Below are 20,764 nucleotides of genomic sequence, written 5' to 3' on the forward strand. Positions count from 1 at the left end.
GCAAGTGTGTGTGTGTGTGTGTGTGTGTGTGTGTGTGCGTGTGTGTGTGTGTGTGTGTGTGTGTGTGTGTGTTTGTCTGTGAGTGTAACCTACCAGTTCAATGTGGCACAGTGTATTGTCTGTGATGCTGTGCGTGCTGCAGCTGTGTGCCTGTCTCAGCGCTCTCGCTCCTGTGTTGGCCGTGCACCTCTCCTGACAATGAGCCGTCTGTCTGCGGAGAGCATTTGAAGTGACTTAAGAAAGAGAACAGGAACAATCACTTTGTTCTCATTTTTCAGATGAGTACCTTCGGAGAGAAGGAAGGAAGGGAGGGGAGAGGAAGTCAACAAGCCTATGTGCCTTCCTGCAGAAAAATAAGGAAACACTAGATACACATCTACTTTTCTCTATGAAAAAGGGATTTACACATGCTTTGGGAAGAACTAGAGATAGTGAACAATCATCCAGAAGAGCCACACTGCTTGAATATTTGCTTCAATTTATGTATTTATGGAGGATGTGTTTTGGACCATGATAACCAATTGGCATGCAAGCTTTTGTCATTTTTTATGCTCAGAACATTTTTAACAGTTAGACTACTACAAACTCATTTGACATTCCAAATGAGGAAAAACAACAATGTATCGGAAATGTGAAAGAATGTCAAGTCATTAAATATGGTAAATATTATGTAGGATTCACATATTTCAAATCATTTTAGATCTGTCTAGGGCACCAGAGCAGAGTGACAGCCTGTACATGGACTTCCACTGCTCAGATGTAAGTGAGTTTTATCGGAGAGACTTGACATGGCATAGGCAAAAGCATAGCAGATGATCTTAATGTAATGCATTCCCTTTATGAACAAAAACCTACAGTAGGCATCTCTTGACTACAGATGCAAAACTTAATCAAACAAATTTATGTAACATCTTGTAAAAAATAATGTAATATAATCATTGATTTATTATTATTTTAAATACAATAAATTGGTTAACTAATTGACTAAATTGATTATGAAATATCAATTAGAATTATTTCACTTGCCATGTGTGAACACAGCCACCAGGGGGCAAGAAAGGGCTTCTTTCCCCCCACATGCTTCACCTGACACTGTAAGAAAGAAATCACACCTGTGTGAACTGAGTGGTGCAACTCCCCTCCTCTCCTCTCCTCTCTCTCTCTCTCTCTCTCTCTCTCTCTCTCTCTCTCTATTAGCAGGCAACAGTGCAGCACTAATACTATCTCTCTCTCTCTCTCTCTGTTTCTGGCAAACAGCGCCCCCACTGGTACTCAGTCATACTGTACTCATGCTCAATAATACATACATAGGTGAACACATAGGTGTACATGGACATTGCTGTTCCTTGGAGTGGTTGCACCACTCAAAAACAAGAATAACCATGTGTTCACAGACAGGAGGTAAAAAGATGACTATAGTAAAACATTTAAAAGGTGCTCACACGGATTAAACAGGATCAAGACATAGAAAAACAACAGACATGATCTGGATTCTGGACACTCACTGGACTGGAGTAAAATCCCGACCTGAAAATGTATTTTCTGTTTACTAAAGAGCGCTGGAGAGGCTGAGAGACTCCTTTTATTGAATGAACAGTCTGTTGCAATGACTACTAGCTTTGAAGAAAAATAAATCACTTGCAGCACCTTTAACTTAAATACAGAAGTTATCTAAAGAACATATCATCAGATACATTTTTGTCTGTCATCAAGTCAGATGACGTAGCCTATTGTAAAGCCCAATTCATATACTATTCATGCTTTGGCATAAATTATGCCTAAAGGTAGCGGAAGCTTCAGTAATTGAGCTCATCTCATTGAAACAATGAAGCGGTCTCTTCTAGACTGTGGCTAATCCTTATCTCTGTTAATTGGCTTGTTACGTCAATTAACCTAAGACCTGGACAAGATGTGTGTATCAATCCCTGTGAGTAATTAGTTTCTTTATTAATACGTAAGACACTCACACCACCATGACGAACACAGGTGTGTGCGTGTGTGGATGTGGCAATGAGTTGCTTGAACATAAGGTTCTGTTTACAAAATGAATATGCATTCTCTACTAAGCCGAGCTCTAACATGAATGAATGAATGAATGCATTTTATTTATATAGCACATTTCCAAACATAAAGTTACAAAGTGCTTTACAGACAGGTTAGAAACAACAATCAAAAACAACATCAAGAACATCAGAAATAACAAAGCATAGAATCACATCAAAAAACTTCAAGGAAACAATAAATAAATATATACATACATACACATATATGTATACATATACATACACATAGGCCTACATACATATACACACATAATATGTGTGTATATGTTTTTTATATGTATAAGTTTTACATTATATTATGTAAAACTGAATTAGGAAAAGCATTTGACATACAGGTGTGTGTGTGTGTGTGTGTGTGTGTGTGTGTGACCATGCACTGTACCGTGTCACAATACCACCCAGAACTGACCCCATCGTTGTCATGTCCGATAGTGACTCTGCTGAGAGGGCTGAGGAGGGCAGCGAGCTCAACGTTGAAGATGTCTGTCAGACCACGCTCAAACTTACCACCCTGCAAAAACACCTGAGTCAGAAAGAAAAAAAAACTGATTGAACACAATCCATACTTTGTTACTCATTGTGTGCAAACACATGCCCATGAATTAAAGCATTAATGGAAGCGTGAAGCATGGAAGCATGGACTTATGCTTCAATGGCTGAACGTGTTGACCAGACCTTCTTTGTTTTTCATAAAGCCAAAATGACAACCATGCTCATTAAATCAATAACAACCCATGGTTTATTATCATTTATCCAGCAAAAAGTGCTTTAAGCCTTTCTTCCTACACACCGCTTCTCATTACCTTGCCACTGTTCTTCGTACCCTTGGAGTGTGTGAATGGGTGAATGTAATGCACATTGTAAACTAAAGTACTTTGGATGAACGTACAGCGCTATATAAATGCACCATTTTATCAATAGCATACTGCCACCGTCTCTGGCCCTACTGCATAATCCAGTGGACTATGTTTCGGAACCATCTCATTGGTCTCATATTCACCTTTGACCTTCTGTCCTTCTCTCCTCTCTAACATGCATGGTCACGGACCACAAGACCTTCGCTAATGATTCGCAATAGCAAGATCCTAAGCAGGCTGCAGCACTGTCTAGGCCTCTGACCCCCCCCGCACAAAGGCCATTCTCATTAATGGAGCTGGCAATCACTAAAATAGCTTCATTAATGATCGCTAAGTGACTCTTTAGCGTTCCGTGTCACTTCTCAAAAGAAGTATATAAAGGATGTCCAGAACAGAGGAGTGGACAAAGCATCTTGGACCGCTCTGAAACACTTTTGAACTGTACTGAGCATCAAGGGAACAAGCAACAAGTGAGTATGCTGTGGTTTTTGCAGGTATCTGGTTATTATTAAGCGTTCTATAATATGTTGTCTGTCCTCCGGGTACTTTCAGTTTTTTGTCAGGGTTCAATTTGCTGGGGTGGTCATTCTCTGGTCATTCATTTTATCTCTGGTAGGGATATGTTTTAATCCCTGCTTCTGGCCAGGCTGAATTAAATACATGCATTTCCTTTTAGTACATTTGACAGTCTGATATGCTTGATATTTATGTTTGCTAATTTAACAATTTAATTACACATTTAACCCTGGTGTCTCCATTTTCTCATTTTTATTTAAAAGAAACCCAAATTCAGAGCTACAATCTCACAAAGTGCTGCGATGTGATTGCGATGCTATACTTTCTCTATAAGACGAATGGTCTTTTTTTAAACAACTCAAACCATGGTTTTTCTCTCTGTGTTCATCTTCTAAACATATAGAGATGACTGGTGCGGCTGTGTCTATGTGCCTACTCTTCCTCCTGTCGCTGTGCTCAGCCTGCTACATCTCCAACTGCCCTATTGGAGGGAAAAGATCCATCATGGACGCCCCACAGCGAAAGGTGAGCTGCCATCAACAATCTCTAATTTAATATCGTCTCGGTCGGGTGGAAACCTCATACGTCCAAAACTGTTACTTTTCAGGATTCAAATTCCAAAACGTCAAAAGTAGCAGATCTACAAGCTTTGCGCCTTTTTTAGAGCTTTTTGTCGACCTTTTTTTAAGATTTGTTTTTGGGCTTTTATGCCTTCATTTGTAGGACAGTTAGACTGACAAGAAATGGGGGCAGAGATCAGGATTCGAACCCGCAACATGCTAGGTGCCCAGACTGCTACGCCAGCGGCCCAGGCCAGGATCTGCTGCTACTTTTGATTATTATGTGTGACGCTGTAGTATGATCAAGTAGGGCATTCATTTATAGTTAAAATAATGGAGATAAGAGGTTTCTGTCCTACAGCAACGAATATCCCAAAGTAAATGATGGTGTTATTTGTGGGGTAGCAGTGGCTCAGGAGGTAGAGAGGGTGGCTGGGAGCTGGAGGGTTTCTTATGGTGTTATTTGTGTGGTGGCACTGGAGGTTCAGGAGGTAGAGAGGGTGGCTGGGAGCTGGAGGGTTTCTTATGGTGTTATTTGTGTGGTGGCACTGGAGGTTCAGGAGGTAGAGACTAGAGAGGGCGGGCCATATATAGTGGTTGAGCAAGACACTGAGCCCCAGCTGATGAGCAGGTTGGCAGTGCCTTCCTTGTGAATGTACAGCATTAGTAAGCAGTAATGCATTGTATTTTTCATGAAGACTCGAACAAGTGTTACAAATACACTGTACATTTGGATAACCATGGCAGTGTTGATTTTGACAGCACATTTTGATTTAGTTTTAGTCAAGTCTTTTGAACAAAATGTAATTTAGTATAGTCATATTTTAGTCATCTGAAAGGTTTTAGTCTACAGTTGATTTTGTTTCGTCGACTAAAATGTATTTTGGCTGTCCTTGATTGCGTGCTGAAAATGTTCACTTGGATCTAGTGTCACACACAGCAGGAGCATTTCCCTGCGGCTGTCAGAGCCCTGAATACAGACGTGGAAAAAACGAAACAAAGGGGAAAATGAACTGTCATTCATCTATAAATAACCATGCTTGTTTTTCTCATGCTTACCTGCACTTCTAGTACATAATAATATGCCCCCCCCCCCCCCCCCCCCAATTCTACACATTTTCCATGGAACATTCTGCTGCTAGAGGATTAGTGTTTTACCTGTACCTTTTAAACCTTATTTTTTATTTGCACCTCATGTAATAATATGATTTTATTTTATTTCATGCAGGCCAGTACTATTCCTTTTCATTATGTTTTTGTTAACGCAGTCTTGTACAACATGCCACACCAGCATTTCACGAAATGAAAAAAGAATCTGAAATATTTTTTGTCACTTGAAAGAGCGTAAAAACTTTGAACAAACAGATGAAAGAGTAGAGTAAATAAAACCTGTCAGACCTGGAGAAATGTGCCAGCAAACATTTGCAGCGGGAAAATCAATAATGTAAATATTCTTATATTACCTGTGTCCTGGAATATCACATTTAAATCTGGCAATTACATCATTATAGATTTTTGCAGCTATACAAGCAAGCTATACACGCAGATATACATGCTCATTGCTCACAATACATCACTTCGTGGTGCGCTGCAAGCTTGTACATCTGCCTATTTTTGGAATGAGAACTCCTGATTTAAAAGGCATTTGTAGAATCTGCCTCGCCAGTCTTAATGGGTTAAAATGACAACAGCTATTCCCTGTCTCCATCTCCAGTGCATGTCATGTGGCCCTGGCGACAGGGGCCGTTGCTTTGGCCCCAGTATCTGTTGTGGGGATGGACTGGGCTGTTTGCTGGGCTCCCCTGAGACAGCCAGCTGTTTAGAGGAGAATTACCTGCTCACTCCCTGCCAGACAGGAGGGAAACCCTGTGGATCTGAGGGGGGACGCTGTGCTGCCTCAGGACTCTGCTGTGATACAGGTAAGGGAAATGTCTTCAAGGATCACAGTCATCATTTTGGAACCAGAGAAGCTAAACCGTCTAGACTCAGTCAAGAAAAGATTAAATAAATTATAGTATTAGTGAAATTATGTCCTAAGACATTTGATTGAAACCCGATTGTGATATGTGAATTTTTCGCACAATGTTCGTCCCCCAGAATAGGGACACTGGGGTTCAGGTGATTAATCAATTAACCACATAAAGCCGATCATTCTGCGAAAATAGCAATCTAACTGTAGGCTATATAGGTTTTAAGTGGTTAAAAAGTCTATCAACAGAATCTAGCAAGTTCACGTGCAGCTAGCCATGTCTTAAAATCAGACTTCAAACCCATGTCTCAGAAATGCAGACCTATAGGGTTGAAAGTTGAAACATATAAATTTCAAGTGCTGCTTAATGATAACTAACACTGTGTGTTGTTCACAACGACGCGTCGTGACGCATGAGCTTGTAGATTTTCACATTGGTTGTTTATATTTTTTGACAATTTGGCCAATATTTGACCAGTTTTAAATAAATAAATGTCTTTCTTTCTTTCTTATGTATTAAAAAAAGTCTTAAAATCATCAAATTGTCACTTCAGTGACTTCTGGGGACCCCCCAAAATCATGTGACATGTTTCTTTTTATATATAATTTTGATAATTCACTCTAAACAATCCTGTTCTAGAGAGCTGCAGCACAGACCCCAGCTGTCTAAGTGAGGAAGAAGGTGACGATCAAACCGACCAATATGAAGACACTAGTGACATCATCCTGAGGCTCCTGCGCTTGGCTAGCCGCACCGCTCCTCATCGAATCCACCAATGAGCTACCTCCGCGAACAGCTAGGGGTCCATGGGAGATTGTTCAGGTGTAGCGACGGAATGGTTGTAATTCATCCCAACCATTCCCTTATTCTTTGTGTCTCTTTTCTTTTCTCACCTGGCAACCTCACCAAATAGGACCCCGAGTTCAGTCTGTGTAGAGTGCCTTTGTTATAGTAATATATTTTTATTGTATAGAAATAGTGATGAATACCAACAAAGGTGTGTGTCGTATTGATATCTGTATGTGGGAATAAAAGCTTGAGAGAGTTCAGTATATAAAATGCAGCATTCTTTTTCTCCAGGGGTTCCTGAACCTTTTCAGCCTGAGACCCAGAAGAGAAATGTGGTGTCTCCCCGGGACCCAAATGTACAGAAATACATTATGAATGAATCACTTCTAAAATAGTGAAAATAACAATCTAGATTGTAGAAGATCATGTAATAGTCGGGTGGCATAGCTGAACAGTGACAGAGCTTGCCTGGGGAACAGCAGTCCCCAGTTGTCCCAACTTCAAGTACGATTCCAAGCCTGACCAGCAATGTGTCAAATACTGACTGGTCAAAGTGTCCTTGATCAAGGCACCTAACTGCTCTGCACCTTTTAAATGTGAGCATTGATCAGCTAGTTTGAGCTGAAACCGAATTTCCTGTGCGGGACAGCGGGAGCAAGTAGGTCAATGTGAGGTGTTTGAAGTATATAAATGTATTTCATTTCTGAAACTCTTTTGAAAACATTTTCTTTTTTTTAAACTCGTGACCCATGAAAATGGGTTCACGATGGGTCGCCACTCACCACCTATGTTTGGGAAATACTGCTATAACAGCTGGGCAGCATGCAGCTGTAGAACTTCAACTCTACTTCAAAGCTATAAAACTTGTAAATCATGTTTTATATCAAAACAACGCTATGTGAAACCTAGCATATGGCTGTAAGTTGTATGTGAAATATCATGTGAAACTGTGGGAAAGTTAATGGTAGTGTCTTGTGCAGTAAAATGGTCTATCACACATTATGACTCTTTGACTTTTTGACGTTTACAGTGAGAGTCATAACAAATATTTCAATGTGTATTATGTTGATCCTTGAGCAGCTTTCTCCAGATTGAATACTTTATTAGTCAGAAATGTAAACAGCATGTGTTACAGTAAGACATTATTACTTTAGATAGGACATACTTTTCATATTCAGCTCACTACATCCCATAGCCTGGCGTTTTGATCGTTCTGTCCTTAGTTAACGGGATGATTGCTCTGTGGTTGGCTAGTCCATTGTTAGGCCAACCGGACATAACGTCAGACAGTCAGTCAGTCAGTGACAAGACAACCGATTAGCCTGGCCCAGTCAGAGCCAAAACACTGTACCAACCAAAGCCTTATCAGATCGTAGTATGAGATTGTAAAATGTTTCTGACTGTGACAGAAGTTTCTCACATGAATGCTTGTAACTTATAACTCTCTAAACTTTTTCATCATGTCCTTGAACCCGACACGATTGGGTCGTTGTATCACCATTGCAACAGTTATCGTTGTTATCATAAGCAGCAGTCACCTTTGAACCATGCCCTCCTAGTTGGTCATTCCCAACCTGTCACAGGTTTAACTGTCTTGTGATAAGCCATAAGCCTCTTGTCATTGATGAATGAAATGTTTTGTAATCAAAACACACTAAAACACATTAAAATAATATATGTATAGTATATGGTCAGATATACTGTATAGCACTGTATCAATATTATTGACATATTGGGAGCTTAATATTCTGCACGATTGTAGTATTATCTTATATGTGCATGACTTTGCAAGCTGCAAGTAGATTGTTTTCCTCTTTCCCCCCCAGGAGGCTTATCACAGTGACATTCATTTTAGATGTAGTATCATCACCTGAGTTGCAGTCCATGATGTCAGCAAAGTTTCAGAGAGTTTTATAGGTGACCCTTGTTACAAATCCTGGCTTGACATGGCGCAAGCACTGCAAAGTAAGTTAAACGTTTTCCGAAAGGCCTTATAGATATACAGCTGTTCCATATAGTTTAAAGGGGTGGGGAGAGAGAGAGATGGGGAGTGACACACAACAAAGGTCGTTGGGAGTCAAACCCGCAACAATGTCAGGTGGCATTGTGCCCAGACTACTACGCCAGCCTTCCGGCCCTATATATGATCTGCCCTGGTTAACAAAAGGTTCAATAAAACTCGGCTCTCTTCTGTTCTCGAACTCAAGCAGTTCTTATCGGTTCACATACAGCACACAAAGATAAAAGAACAGATTCTGTGCTGCGCTACCGAACAAACAGCAGAGGGTGCTGTTCTTTTCTTTTTTTGCCGATGGGTTCCCAGATTGCATTTTTGGTTTAATTGATTTGACACAAGCTGTAAAACAGTATATTGAGTTTTTTTAATACAAAATATAAGGATGATCCAAAGAAGGTCTCCTATAGAACAGCTCAAATGTCCACGACCCACAAAGTTAAGTTTATTCATAGCTTGTGATGACTATTTGAACCCCAACACACCCTAACCCTGGGGGGAACATTTGCCAAAATAGCAGATCTGCAAATTCACACCGCATTACCTTGCCACCTGTTGTGAGCTTGTAGATCGGCTATTTTGGAATTCGGTGCAGAGTGAAAAAGGAGTGTACCAAATACCAATTGCAGTTGCAAATCATCACACAAGAGGAAGGACAGAGCAGATGAAAATAGAAAGAGGAAGGAGGAAAGGAAGTTTGAGAAAGAGAAAAGAGCATATGGCGAGAGGCCAAGGTCACCGAAGGGAGGGAGGAGGGAAGAGGATGAAGGAAGGAAAGGACAATGCATGAAGCTTTAGTTACTGTAACTGACTTCTAGTCTGCAGCCTGAAAACTATCCTCACACAACAGTCTGCTGCTTTGGTGCTACAAATATCTATTACTATTTCATCACTTATAACCACTGAGCCACTTAACCACAAAAATAGCAGATGAAAATAAGCTGGAACGTGTTGTAAGCTTTTGATAAAGTTGAAGTGTGTCTGTCTTTACCATAGCGGTGACTGGTGTGTCCGGGTATAGTCAGTGGAAGCTTCGAAACATTTTATACTTATTTATCTTTTTAGAACTTTTAATTCAGTGCAGGCCTTAGCTGAAACCTTGCCCAAAAATGGAGATGACTACTGGTTCCCAAACCCAAAATGTTCCCGACCAACTGTTTAGGAAACAGTGACCATGATGGCATAGACTGGTATCCAAGTACTTTGTGTCTATTACACCCCTGCAATAAATGATCTGAGCAACACTGGGTAAACGGGATAATATGTGCACTTACATTAATGGGTAATGGCTTCAGGATTGTTGAAAGGGTTCCAGTGGGTCCCCAGCTAAATAAGGAATAGTTTGACCCTATTTTATATTTTTTATCTACAAGCTCATAACATTATGGAATAATTTATAAAACATTTAATAACAGATGTTCTCTTATGGTTATGGGTGTCCCTGGCACAAAATCCTTCCATATAGGGATCCGTGGCCAAATTATCAATTTGGGGGTTGACATGAAAATGTTTCAGAACTACTGACTTAGATTTTTTTTGAATATTATACGATTGTCTACAGACACTGTCACATGACATTACTTTTAGGACGGTAACCTTCTATGATGTTATTTTTATCCATATTATCTATGCACCATATACCCTCTTTAGTCCTTATCTTTGAGCTCTGCTAGATGTGGGCTGGCCCAGCCTTAATTGGACACAGCTGTGGTTAATAATTGCAGAGGTGGGAGGAAAGAGTATAAAGTGGGCTGATAACCAGACTATCCTACCTTGCTTGCTCATCAGTCAACCAGCTCCACCATGTCTTTCTCTGGAAAATACCAGCTGGAGTCTCAGGAGAACTTTGAGCCTTTCATGAAGGCCATTGGTAAGACTTGAAATGTTGTGATGTTCTGTTTGGAAATTGTATTGCATTTCTTGGCTATGATGATAATGGACAGATTGATATAGCAGTGAACTGTTGAGACTTGGTCAAATTACTTTAAAGCTACACTGTTTCTTCAAGACTAGAAAAGGAATGTGGTTGCATTTATGTCCTTTTGGCACTTCTAAAATTGTTTATGGCTATATTATCAGTATCTTATCAGAGCAAATTGGTGCCTTAGGCAAGATTTTCCTTACTACTGGGCTAAACCAAAAAAATGTGAACCCCCAAACTTAGATTTGTAAACTTAAAATTTCAGGGAGCTTTTTCAATTGCATCAAAATATGTATAATTGTATATGAGTTAGAAAGAATAAATAAGATGCATGCTTCTAGTGGGCATCCCTCCCCTGGGTTATCTGCATGATGGCTGGGCTGGCTCTGTATTATAGTGCAGCTGATTGTTGACTCATACATTGATGTATAAAGGCAACGGGATGATGCACAATATGAATGCGTTCTGAAACCTAAACCTCCTTTCCCAGGTCTCCCTGATGAACTCATCCAGAAGGGCAAAGATGTGAAGAGCATTTCTGAGATTGAGGAGACCGGTGACAACTTTAAAGTAACAGTTACTACTGGTTCAAAGGTCCTTGTTAACAACTTCACCATTGGACAGGAGGCTGAGCTGGAGACCATCACAGGAGAGAAGTGCAAGGTAATGCGCAACATTTCGCCTGAATTTGTAGAGCCACTCAAGTTTGGTAGTAAAGTAAAGGCTGCATAATATGCAGCCTTTACTTTACTACCAAACTTGAGGACACAGGACATATTATGTCCTGTGTGAAACAAGAACATTGCGATTCAGACTCCTTGGCACAAATGTATTTTGGATTACAGCATGGTTTATGCATTTGACTTATGGTCTACTGGCTTTTGTCTCTAAGGGTGTCGTTATGCGTGAGGGCAACAAGCTGAAGGTTACCCTGAAAGGAATTGACTCTGTCACAGAACTGGTGGATGAGAACACGATTGCCCATGTGAGTAATGGTAGGAGGGTTAATTTAACCCATAAGACCTGAAGCTGATTCTACAATTGCCTTTTTAAATTGATAGTTCTCACACTTTCAATATTTCTTTTGAGGGGCTCTTATGTCAGCTTTCCAGATTTGTGTCAACACAAACATTACTTTTGGCTTGGCTCACCAAAGTACATTTTATTTTTAAATGGCAGATGTACAAGTTGGCAAACTCTAAAATGTTGTTGTTTTTTTTTAATTTGTATGCGTTTCCTCAAATGACGTCTGTCACTTCTTCCTTTTCAGATTATGACACTGGCTGGCATTGTATACAAGAGGATAAGCAAGCGAATGTAAACCTCCACTACTTGGATAATAAAAGTTGTAAAGGCAGAACTTTGATTCTTTTATTCTTTTACACAGACCTGTGTTATACTGGAGCCATGTAAACAAAAGTGGATTCTACTTATAAAGCACTCTAAATGTGCTGCTATATTCATGGTTGTAAAAGAACTGCACTCAAGGTTGTATTAGCCCTTTTATTTAATCAAATGTTTACAAAAACAAAACATCCTTAACATGGTATTCTCCAGGGGAAGCTACTGGGATTTCTTCTAGTTGGCAGTATAGGGGCTGGGGGGGGGGAAATGCAACTCAACTGGTGACTCATTGACCACGTCTGGTGGTAACTGCAGAATCTTCTTAGCCACTGGATACACACCCCCAAATGGCTGTCTGGGATTGTAATACTATGTTGTTGGATTTCTTTCCTTCCTGCGATGAAAGAGGTTCTTAATATTGTCTTCCACAGTAGGTTCGTTCATCATGGACATTGGTCTGTTCGCTAGAGCTTTCTCTCTCATCTGGAAGTACATGTACTCGTTCTGATGGAACATCCTCAACTCCATCTCTGTCTGTTGGCGTATTTGCTATGGGTGGGGAGGGAGAAGAGGCCAGAGATTAGGGTCAGTCACCACAGTGGAAAAGATGTCTACTGTATAGTACTACAGTGAAACTTTACAATGTTGTCTTGTGGCTAGTTGGCTACTGTCCTGCCACTTCAACTGACGCTAATGTGTACTTTTGGAAACTTGAGTGTTTTTCTGCTGCCCTGGTCCCAACAAACCTAATATAAGGGATATTGCTTGCTTAACCCCTATTATGGTAAACACATACCCAAATGTGGGCATGTTGTGAGTTTATAGATGGCTGGTAACTTTAAGTAATTTCTCTCTGTATTAATTTGGGGGAAAATAACCTTACAAGACACCAGAACACAGACTATTCCTCCCCATCAAACGCTACTTGTAACCATGATCTGGTGTGGGAAATAATGTCTACTGGCTTTGCATACTGCACAGTAATTTATATTTTCTTGCACAGAGTGTCATGTATTCTTGTAGACTATCTAAAAGATGTCTACTGTGAGACAATGAATGGTAAAGGACCTTCAAATATGAATATTTGTCAGGCAGTGCCCCATAGTTTTGCGTTAATGTTTCAGGAGGGAAAAAAAAGCTAGATATTTTAAAAATAGATCTACAAGCTCAGGTTGTAGATCGGCTATTTTCAAATGGCCAATATACTGGTGTAAATATAGGGTTAAGTGGTTAAGCTTTTTGTTTTTGCTGGCGACCCCCTACCACTTTCGAGGCCTAGTGCTTACCTCCAGGTCCTTTGTGATGGGATGTGTGGGACCATGGCTGACCAACAGAATCTGGAAGGCCTTGCAGATCAACCCATGGCCAACTTCTATGCGCCCGGCCTGCCAGTGGGCCACGCCTGCCCGCATGGCAGCCATACCCATGGCTGCGTTGTTTGGGGGATACAGTTTCCTGTGGGAAGGGTTAAAATTAAGCCATGTGCACAAATGCTTGCTACCACCAGTATTTAAAAAAATATCTATTTCTGGCTTCTAGATTACATTTTGTCAAGTGATTAACAGTGATCACCTTCTGGAAATGGGAACTACAGTTGTGCCCTATTGTATTCTTTATCGTACTCACAAGTATCCTTCCACCATTCTGCGTGAATATTCCGCGGCGTCGTTGTTGAACTGCAGGTATGCCTGCACTTCACTGTACGTGGCCCAGATTCTCAGTAAGTAGATGTGAGTGTTCGCCAAAATTGGCTCCACCTTCTCCATGCAGTCGCTGCATATCCTCACCACCTGGGAAAGAGATGGTAGAAACGGCGTGCAAAGTGGGATAGATCAGCTGATGAGCAAAAAGCAATGTGTTCCTTGTCTTCAGTTGACCTTGAGGGGGTTCAAGGGTATCCCAAGCTACAGTAAATTATTGAAAATTATGATCTGAATGGAACCTATAGATGGTTACTCTGAGCGTGTACATATGGCACCAAACTGGTTACATTTGTACACGCTCGGTTAAATGAAAACTGAAGATGTTTCATTGTAGATTGGGATCGGTGAGCTAAAATATCACACATCAAACTAGGGCCCTTGATATTAAAATGGTGCATGGTGCAAAAATAAATGCATATCTATGAATGTAAGCTCTACAGTACCTGATGGTATTCACCATCTAAACGAGCCTTTTCCATCTTCTGCATCATCTTATAGCAATACTCTGTTGCTTCCTTCACTTGTTCTTCGGTCATCTGAATATGGGGAAAGGGAGAGATGCAAAATATAATCTTTGAATGAAGGCATGAAAAGATTTGCGAAAAGACAAAACCACTATATACTATATTGTATGGTGTGGAGTACTGACAATAGCAGATCTATAAGCTCAAAATAAATTATTTTGAGTTTGGGCTGATTAAGTAGTTTACTGGATCCATATTGACAATATGCTATAGCGAAAAGTATCTTTTCATTATAGGTGACAACACCATTATATTCGCAGTTCACACTGAAATACACCATGAAAATATGGACTATGGAATATCTGAATAATTAGCTTTGTCATTCAAACATGATTTCAAAGGCTTTATCTTGAAGACTAACTGACTAAACTAAAGAACCCAGTGTCCCAGCCCAGGCTAATGGCATCTCAATGCTCTTTCACTTATCAGTGCATCCTTTTAATCAGTAGCACTTTAACCCTGGAGTCCTTAGACAAGACATTGCAGGCTACATAAAACAAACCCCTAATAACAAAGAATGTTTCAAGACTTTGAAACTTTACAAAAATAGCAAAGCTAATGCACAACATCTAGGCCTATACAAGATCTAATCTACAGCTCCTAACATGCTGCGATGTGTTGTGAGCTTGCCTTGTAGATCGGGTATATTTTGATATACCCGAAGTATAAAATAGGGCTTAAGTGGTTAACTGTTCTTTTCTTACCAAAGACAATTATAAAACATGTAATTTAATGTATCCATGTTTATGTAATTGTGAGAAAATGGAAAACAAACAGGTGGTTATTAACAACCCTCCCCCCCCTTGAATGAGTTGACCCTAAAGCTGTTTCCTGGTACATACTAATAATAACTCTAGACATAGAAGACATACCCCTCTCTCTGTCACACACACACACACACGCACGCACGCACGCACGCACGCGCTCGCACGCACATGCACACACACAATGGACTGGATAATTGTGTTGACAGAACTGTAATGCCTTCTATTTCAAACAGTACGGTCATGAAAGGTCATAAGGTAAGACACGTCAAGGCATTATGTAACAGTACATCATGCACTGATTAGTCTCACTGCAGCCTGCTGATTAGATACATGACTAACGTCTGGGGTGCATCTCTTTAAAAGTGGTTAAGGACATGAAGTGGCCTGGACTTTTCCTCTGGAAAAACCAAGACATGCTGAAGACATATGCGTTATCATTTAGATACTTTAGCTATGCGGCAATTATTTATTTTGGTACCATAATAGAATTTAGTCTCATGACTTGGCAGTATCTTGATGATTATTCTATTGTAGGCTACTACGCACCTTGGTGAATTGAATTGTATCATGAATTTATCAAATAAAAATACCATATTTATAACTGAAGAGGATTTTATAGCCAAGTTTTATGTCCTGGCCCAAAGGGGAGAGATTACACCTGGGACTTGAACCCTGGCTTCCAAAAACAAAACTGAATTCCAGTTGGCAAGAGGAGAATATTGAAATTATGAGCTGCAGACTCATTGTCAACCAGTAGGTGTCCTACCTGAACAGACTAGAGTCTAAAGTTCTGAATGGAAGAGCAGGAAAGACTACCTCCAACCACTGATGGAACATGTACATGTTTTACTTAAGTAAAAGTATCAATAAAAAAGTAAAAATAGAAACTACTCATTATGCATAAGGTGCTGAAATGTATATAAAAAAAGAAAAGCAACGTGTTGTGAGCTTGTAAATCTGCTATTTTCAAATTGCCAATGGTCTGAAGTGGTTTGTAATCAAATCTAGTACAAAGTAACTAGTTTTCGAATAATTATAGTGGAGTAAAAGTACAATATTTGCCATTGAGATATAGAGGAGTAGAAGTATGAAAGTGAAAATACCTCAAAATTGTACCTATTACAGTACTTGAGTAAATGTACTTAGTTGCGTTCCACCACTGCCTATAGAACCATATTGCAGATGTACTAGTTATATTGTATTAAAATAAGATTGGTTAGACTTGTGGGTGGCTGGGTGGGTGCGTCTGAGCACAAAAACAGCACGGTTGTTTTTCACCACCTGTGCGCAACCTAACCTAACCACACGTACACACACGCACATATTAACTGTATGATTTCGGGTGTGCCAGTACAGTACAGTGACAGTACAATAGAGGGTACAGTAGAGGGACCCCCACACGGTAACTGTCATTTCCCAACTGTTTCGGACGCGGGGCGGCTTGCCGGAATCGGGCCGGCACCCTGGGTGCGTTCCCCCCCCCCCCCCCCCCCCCCCCCCCCCCCCACACACACACACACACACACACACACACACACACACACACACACACACACACACGGAGTTGCACCACTCACTTCACACGGGTGTGATTTTTTTTAAATCACCAATCACCAGTTTTAGCACAAACCTTTTCTTCTCCTTCCACTGGTTCCTTTCCTGCAAGCTTTACATCGTCTTTTAAGTGGTCCTTGCATGCCTGACACGTGCAGTCAAAGAAGTACTGCGCCTTCAGTTGCCTTTGACGGTCCTCTGTCAAGTTCAGGAAGTCCACATAGGCCACCGTCAGCTCCTCTCCCTCTGGGATCCTACCCAGGGCCCGCAGCTCAATCCTGGGGAAGGGGTCAACATTTAGGAATTGCCTTGTTTAGTTTTCATGATCCGACATATCTTTTCTTCTTGGTACAACGAAGTAGAAAGGCTTCACACTCAACACTCTGTGTAGCATCATCAGATGATATAGTGCAGAGAGGCACAGACAAACAAGACAGTCACGAAAGACCAAACATGAAAAGAAAGTTGATAGATAGAGTGGAAGAGAGCCATGAAAAATAAGAAGGGACAGCTAATGCTACAAAAGGCCATCTAGATTATTATCCCTCTGTGTGATGCTAAATTAGATAGGGCAAAGGTTAGAGCATTCAAATTGCAAGCTATACAGTGATGCATTCATAGAGCATCAGGGCATCAAGTCAAACCTACCACTATTTTATTTTTTACACAAGTGATGGAAAGGAAAGGGGTTATTATGTAGTTAGATGTTTTATGTGAGGGATTGTGATCCAAATGGGAATGAATGTTTTGATGGATTATTAATTATACATATAAACGGGGCCAAAGTGGAGGACGTGTAGTCAACGCACCTCCGTTGAGAGTGAAACATAGTATTCAGAGCTGATTGACTGAAAGACAAAGCAGGGAGCAGTTTACACCAAACACAACATGACTGCACATGGACACAACATATTCACACACCATTAACACACTATACGGAATATGTATACAAGCTGCATACCAAGCACACGCACGCGCACACACACACACACACACACACACACACACACACACACACACACACACACACACACACACACACACACACACACACACACACACACACACACACACACGTCACACACACACACACACACACACACACACACACACACACACACACACACACACACACACACACACACACACACACACACACACACACACACACATGCTCACACATAGACACTGCAAAAGGATCTGCATTTGAGAAACGATACTACATAATATCATAATATTATATATTTTTATACTTCTATCTAACAATTTTAACAGCCAAAACGTACTGGCTGACTTTGAACCAAAAAGCTGTTAGCTCCAGCAGAAAATCTTGATTGGAACAGATAATGGTTATTGCTGAATATGCTGCTCAACAGAAGTGAAAGGTGTTTGTACATACTTGCCGTGGTTGAGGATGACAGTGCAGTTGGGACAGCAGTCGTGGTTGACGAGACACAGGTTAGGGAACAGACCCACGCCTACTGCATTAAGACCCCGCTGGTCACTCACACCGAAGCCATTACATGCGACCTGAGGGACAAAGCAGAGGGATTATAGATAACTGCACAGTAAAATACTCTGTTTAACTCAGAGAGCGTGAAGATCTAATCAATTGTACCTGTAACGCTGTAAGTTCCATTTGGTTACATCTTGTACACGCTGTACTTGAGTACACTCTCAGACTGAGTTGCAAATGGATAAATTAAGACTGAGGATTTTGCTGTGCCCTGATATAAAATAGGGATGCCAGGTTTAAAGTAATTTATGATCATTTCATCCAACTGCTTTATACAGATGAATGCATGCATTCAAAATAATAAGTAATCAGTGATAATTAATTGTGACGGTCCTATAGGTGTGACACAAAGATGACAGCTAGATAGATAGATAGATAGATAGATAGATAGATAGATAGATAGATAGATAGATAGATAGATAGATAGATAGATAGATAGATAGATAGATAGATAGATAGATAGATAGATAGATAGATAGATAGATAGTGAATAACGAACCACTCCTAGGAGGTGTGAGACTTCATTGGTATTGTGCTGCTTGGAGTTGCGCGGCCAGTAGTCCAGGAAGTTGTGGATGTCTACCCTGAGCTCCTTATGGTCGTCCTCAGGCATTTCGGACACGTGGTCCTCCAAGTCATCCAGTGTTGTCATCTGTGTGTCAGACACCACGCTGCCTTCCTTGTCCTGACGCCAGAAGATGCGAGCCACCATGCTGGGCACAATTAAAGGAAGAAAATAATTAAAGATGCATCACCTCATAGGCCTACTGTATACAGCACTTCATGCAGGGGCTCATGATTAGTGTAACATTATAGGGTAACGTAGCTACTCTCTCACACATTGATTTCAGAAACGTCTGTTATTTTTGAGGGGCGCTTTGATTTACATACTGTACATTAGGCTAACCACTTCAGCCCTATTTAAACTTTGGCTATTTGAAAAGATTAAGAAATACATTTCGATAACTTCTGCATAATGTATTCATAAGGTGATAATGCATGAATCTATGCAACTGAGTCCTCCACACAGTCACTTTTTGCTCAGGCCCCACTGCTTACCGGATGCTCTCATTGGGCACCTTGCCGTACGTCTTAATTGCGCCACATTCGTTCTTGTGTTCGTCCCAGGCGGCACGCTGGCAGGTTTTGTCACAGTACTGGGCAAATTTACACTGACCACATCGCTGGAGCTTGGGCTGACTGCGGAAACAGCTGTGGCAGATGCGGCTTGCTAGGCTACAGAGGGGGGGAGGAAAGAAAGAAGCAATAAGAATAGGCATATTTTAAAATGTGAAGCAAACGGTTGAGTGATGGAAGGATTAGAGGGGTAGCTATTAGCTAAAGTAAGTAAAGACATGATGCTCTTGTATTCTATAAATAAACACACAGGCAGAGCCAATTCAACTCATATAAAGGTGCGAATGACATATGACCAACTTGTGACACCTCTATCCTCCCATCCCCCCAAGGACAAAATGCATTCTCCTTTCAAAACACTGATCAATCTGTAATCTGCAATCTGCAATTGATGTTCTGTGCCCTTGCCAAACGAGGTGTAACTTCATACAATTATTATAATAAAAAAAAACTATGTAGTTATTCCAAATAGAGGGGAAAAACAGTAAACAGTCAAAAAGGGTTTCTGCACAGATTTAATTAGAAAAAAAGACCAGCTGTCTTTGCTGCCGACATTGGCAGCAAAGACAGCTGGAATACTATTTTTCTAAATAAAGTGTGTGTCAGGATAGTGAGTGTGTGGCAATTCGCATAATGTACAATCAAGTCATGTATAGACATTAATTTGTTATGTATTTAATTATGTATTTGATGTATTACCATGTTTTTGTTCTTGCTTACTGTAACAACTTACACTCTGGATGAAGAGAGATGCGTCTGCTAAATGCCTAAATTGTAAATTGTAATTTAAACCAAAACACCTTTTTATAACAGGGAATCATTTGAAACAGGGTCCATAACCTAATGAAAGTGAATGGCTGTCTGTGGCAAGCTTGAAACCCTCTGGACACACAACCTCTGTGTGTGTGTGTGTGTGTGTGTGTGTGTGTGTGTGTGTGTGTGTGTGTGTGTGTGTGTGTGTGTGTGTGTGTGTGTGTGTGTGTGTGTGCGTGCGCGTGATTGACTGGATCCCTACTATAGAAACCAATCCTTTAAATGAGATTGAATCACAGTTTGACAATAGTTTTATAAAATTATTAACTGCACTACCCTTGGCTTGTTAAGCATATATTTTATGGAAAGAAGTGAGCAAACACACAACCACAACTCAGCTACCATTGTTAAACCCGAACACATGACTGAAGACGAGCAAACACGTGCAAGACAAGCCATGTACTGTACCTGTCGAATACCACAGCCGCAAAGCTAGGCTCTGCGAAGATAACATCTCCAGCCCAAAACTCCTTGGTGTTCTTCAGACCTCTCCCTTTTCCAGGTGAGTCAAATACCTCCACGTTCTCCATGATAGCTGTGCTGCTGGTTCCAGAGAGATGTTTGTCAGGCCAACAGATGAGAGTAGAAGAGAGTCAGAGGCAGGGTTGAGAGGCTATACTACTGTTCAGGGGTTGGTTAAAGTTGAGGTCCTCCTACAATCTATGTCCTCTTATCCTCCAGCATGACAACTGCACATTCCAAACCAAAGGTCTTAA

At 40.7% G+C, this 20,764-nt stretch overlaps 4 protein-coding genes across 5 annotated transcripts in view; 2 read left to right on the forward strand and 2 right to left on the reverse strand.

Moving 5' to 3' along the window:
* znf366 (zinc finger protein 366) overlaps positions 1-202 on the reverse strand; it is a 9,784-nt gene extending 9,582 nt beyond the window's left edge. The window contains exon 1 of the mRNA XM_080765322.1: positions 94-202. The gene's annotated coding sequence lies outside the window, so the exon portion shown is untranslated. The remainder of the gene's footprint in view (positions 1-93) is intronic.
* Positions 203-3,841: 3,639 nt separating this feature from the next.
* LOC308317591 (isotocin-neurophysin IT 1-like) lies at positions 3,842-6,745 on the forward strand (the record flags this gene model as incomplete). Its single annotated transcript, XM_080766720.1, has 3 exons — positions 3,842-3,961; positions 5,711-5,915; positions 6,606-6,745. The coding sequence occupies 3 exons, from the start codon at positions 3,842-3,844 to the stop codon at positions 6,743-6,745; spliced, it is 465 nt and encodes a 154-aa protein (XP_080622846.1).
* Positions 6,746-10,561: 3,816 nt separating this feature from the next.
* Positions 10,562-12,053, forward strand: LOC308316610 (fatty acid-binding protein, liver-type-like). The gene is made up of 4 exons (XM_080765301.1): positions 10,562-10,639; positions 11,181-11,353; positions 11,583-11,675; positions 11,961-12,053. The coding sequence occupies exons 1-4, from the start codon at positions 10,573-10,575 to the stop codon at positions 12,009-12,011; spliced, it is 384 nt and encodes a 127-aa protein (XP_080621427.1). The 5' UTR covers positions 10,562-10,572; the 3' UTR covers positions 12,012-12,053.
* A 126-nt stretch (positions 12,054-12,179) lies between these two features.
* Positions 12,180-20,692, reverse strand: smyd1b (SET and MYND domain containing 1b). Of its 2 annotated transcripts, XM_080765299.1 has the most exons (10): positions 20,457-20,692; positions 19,158-19,334; positions 18,598-18,811; positions 17,982-18,112; positions 17,392-17,430; positions 16,659-16,860; positions 14,181-14,273; positions 13,661-13,824; positions 13,321-13,489; positions 12,180-12,583 (listed from the first exon to the last, which is right to left on the reverse strand). In XM_080765299.1, exons 1-10 carry the CDS (start codon positions 20,576-20,578, stop codon positions 12,404-12,406), a joined length of 1,491 nt encoding a protein of 496 aa, XP_080621425.1. In that variant the 5' UTR covers positions 20,579-20,692; the 3' UTR covers positions 12,180-12,403. The 2 variants fall into 2 exon arrangements, with proteins under 2 accessions (XP_080621425.1, XP_080621426.1); XM_080765300.1 differs by lacking the exon at positions 17,392-17,430 and having other exon boundaries at positions 20,457-20,691.
* Between the last annotated feature and the right edge of the window lie 72 nt (positions 20,693-20,764).

Source organism: Protomyctophum bolini (assembly GCF_963924005.1).
Source record: "Protomyctophum bolini genome assembly, chromosome: 6".
NCBI lineage: Eukaryota > Metazoa > Chordata > Actinopteri > Myctophiformes > Myctophidae > Protomyctophum > Protomyctophum bolini.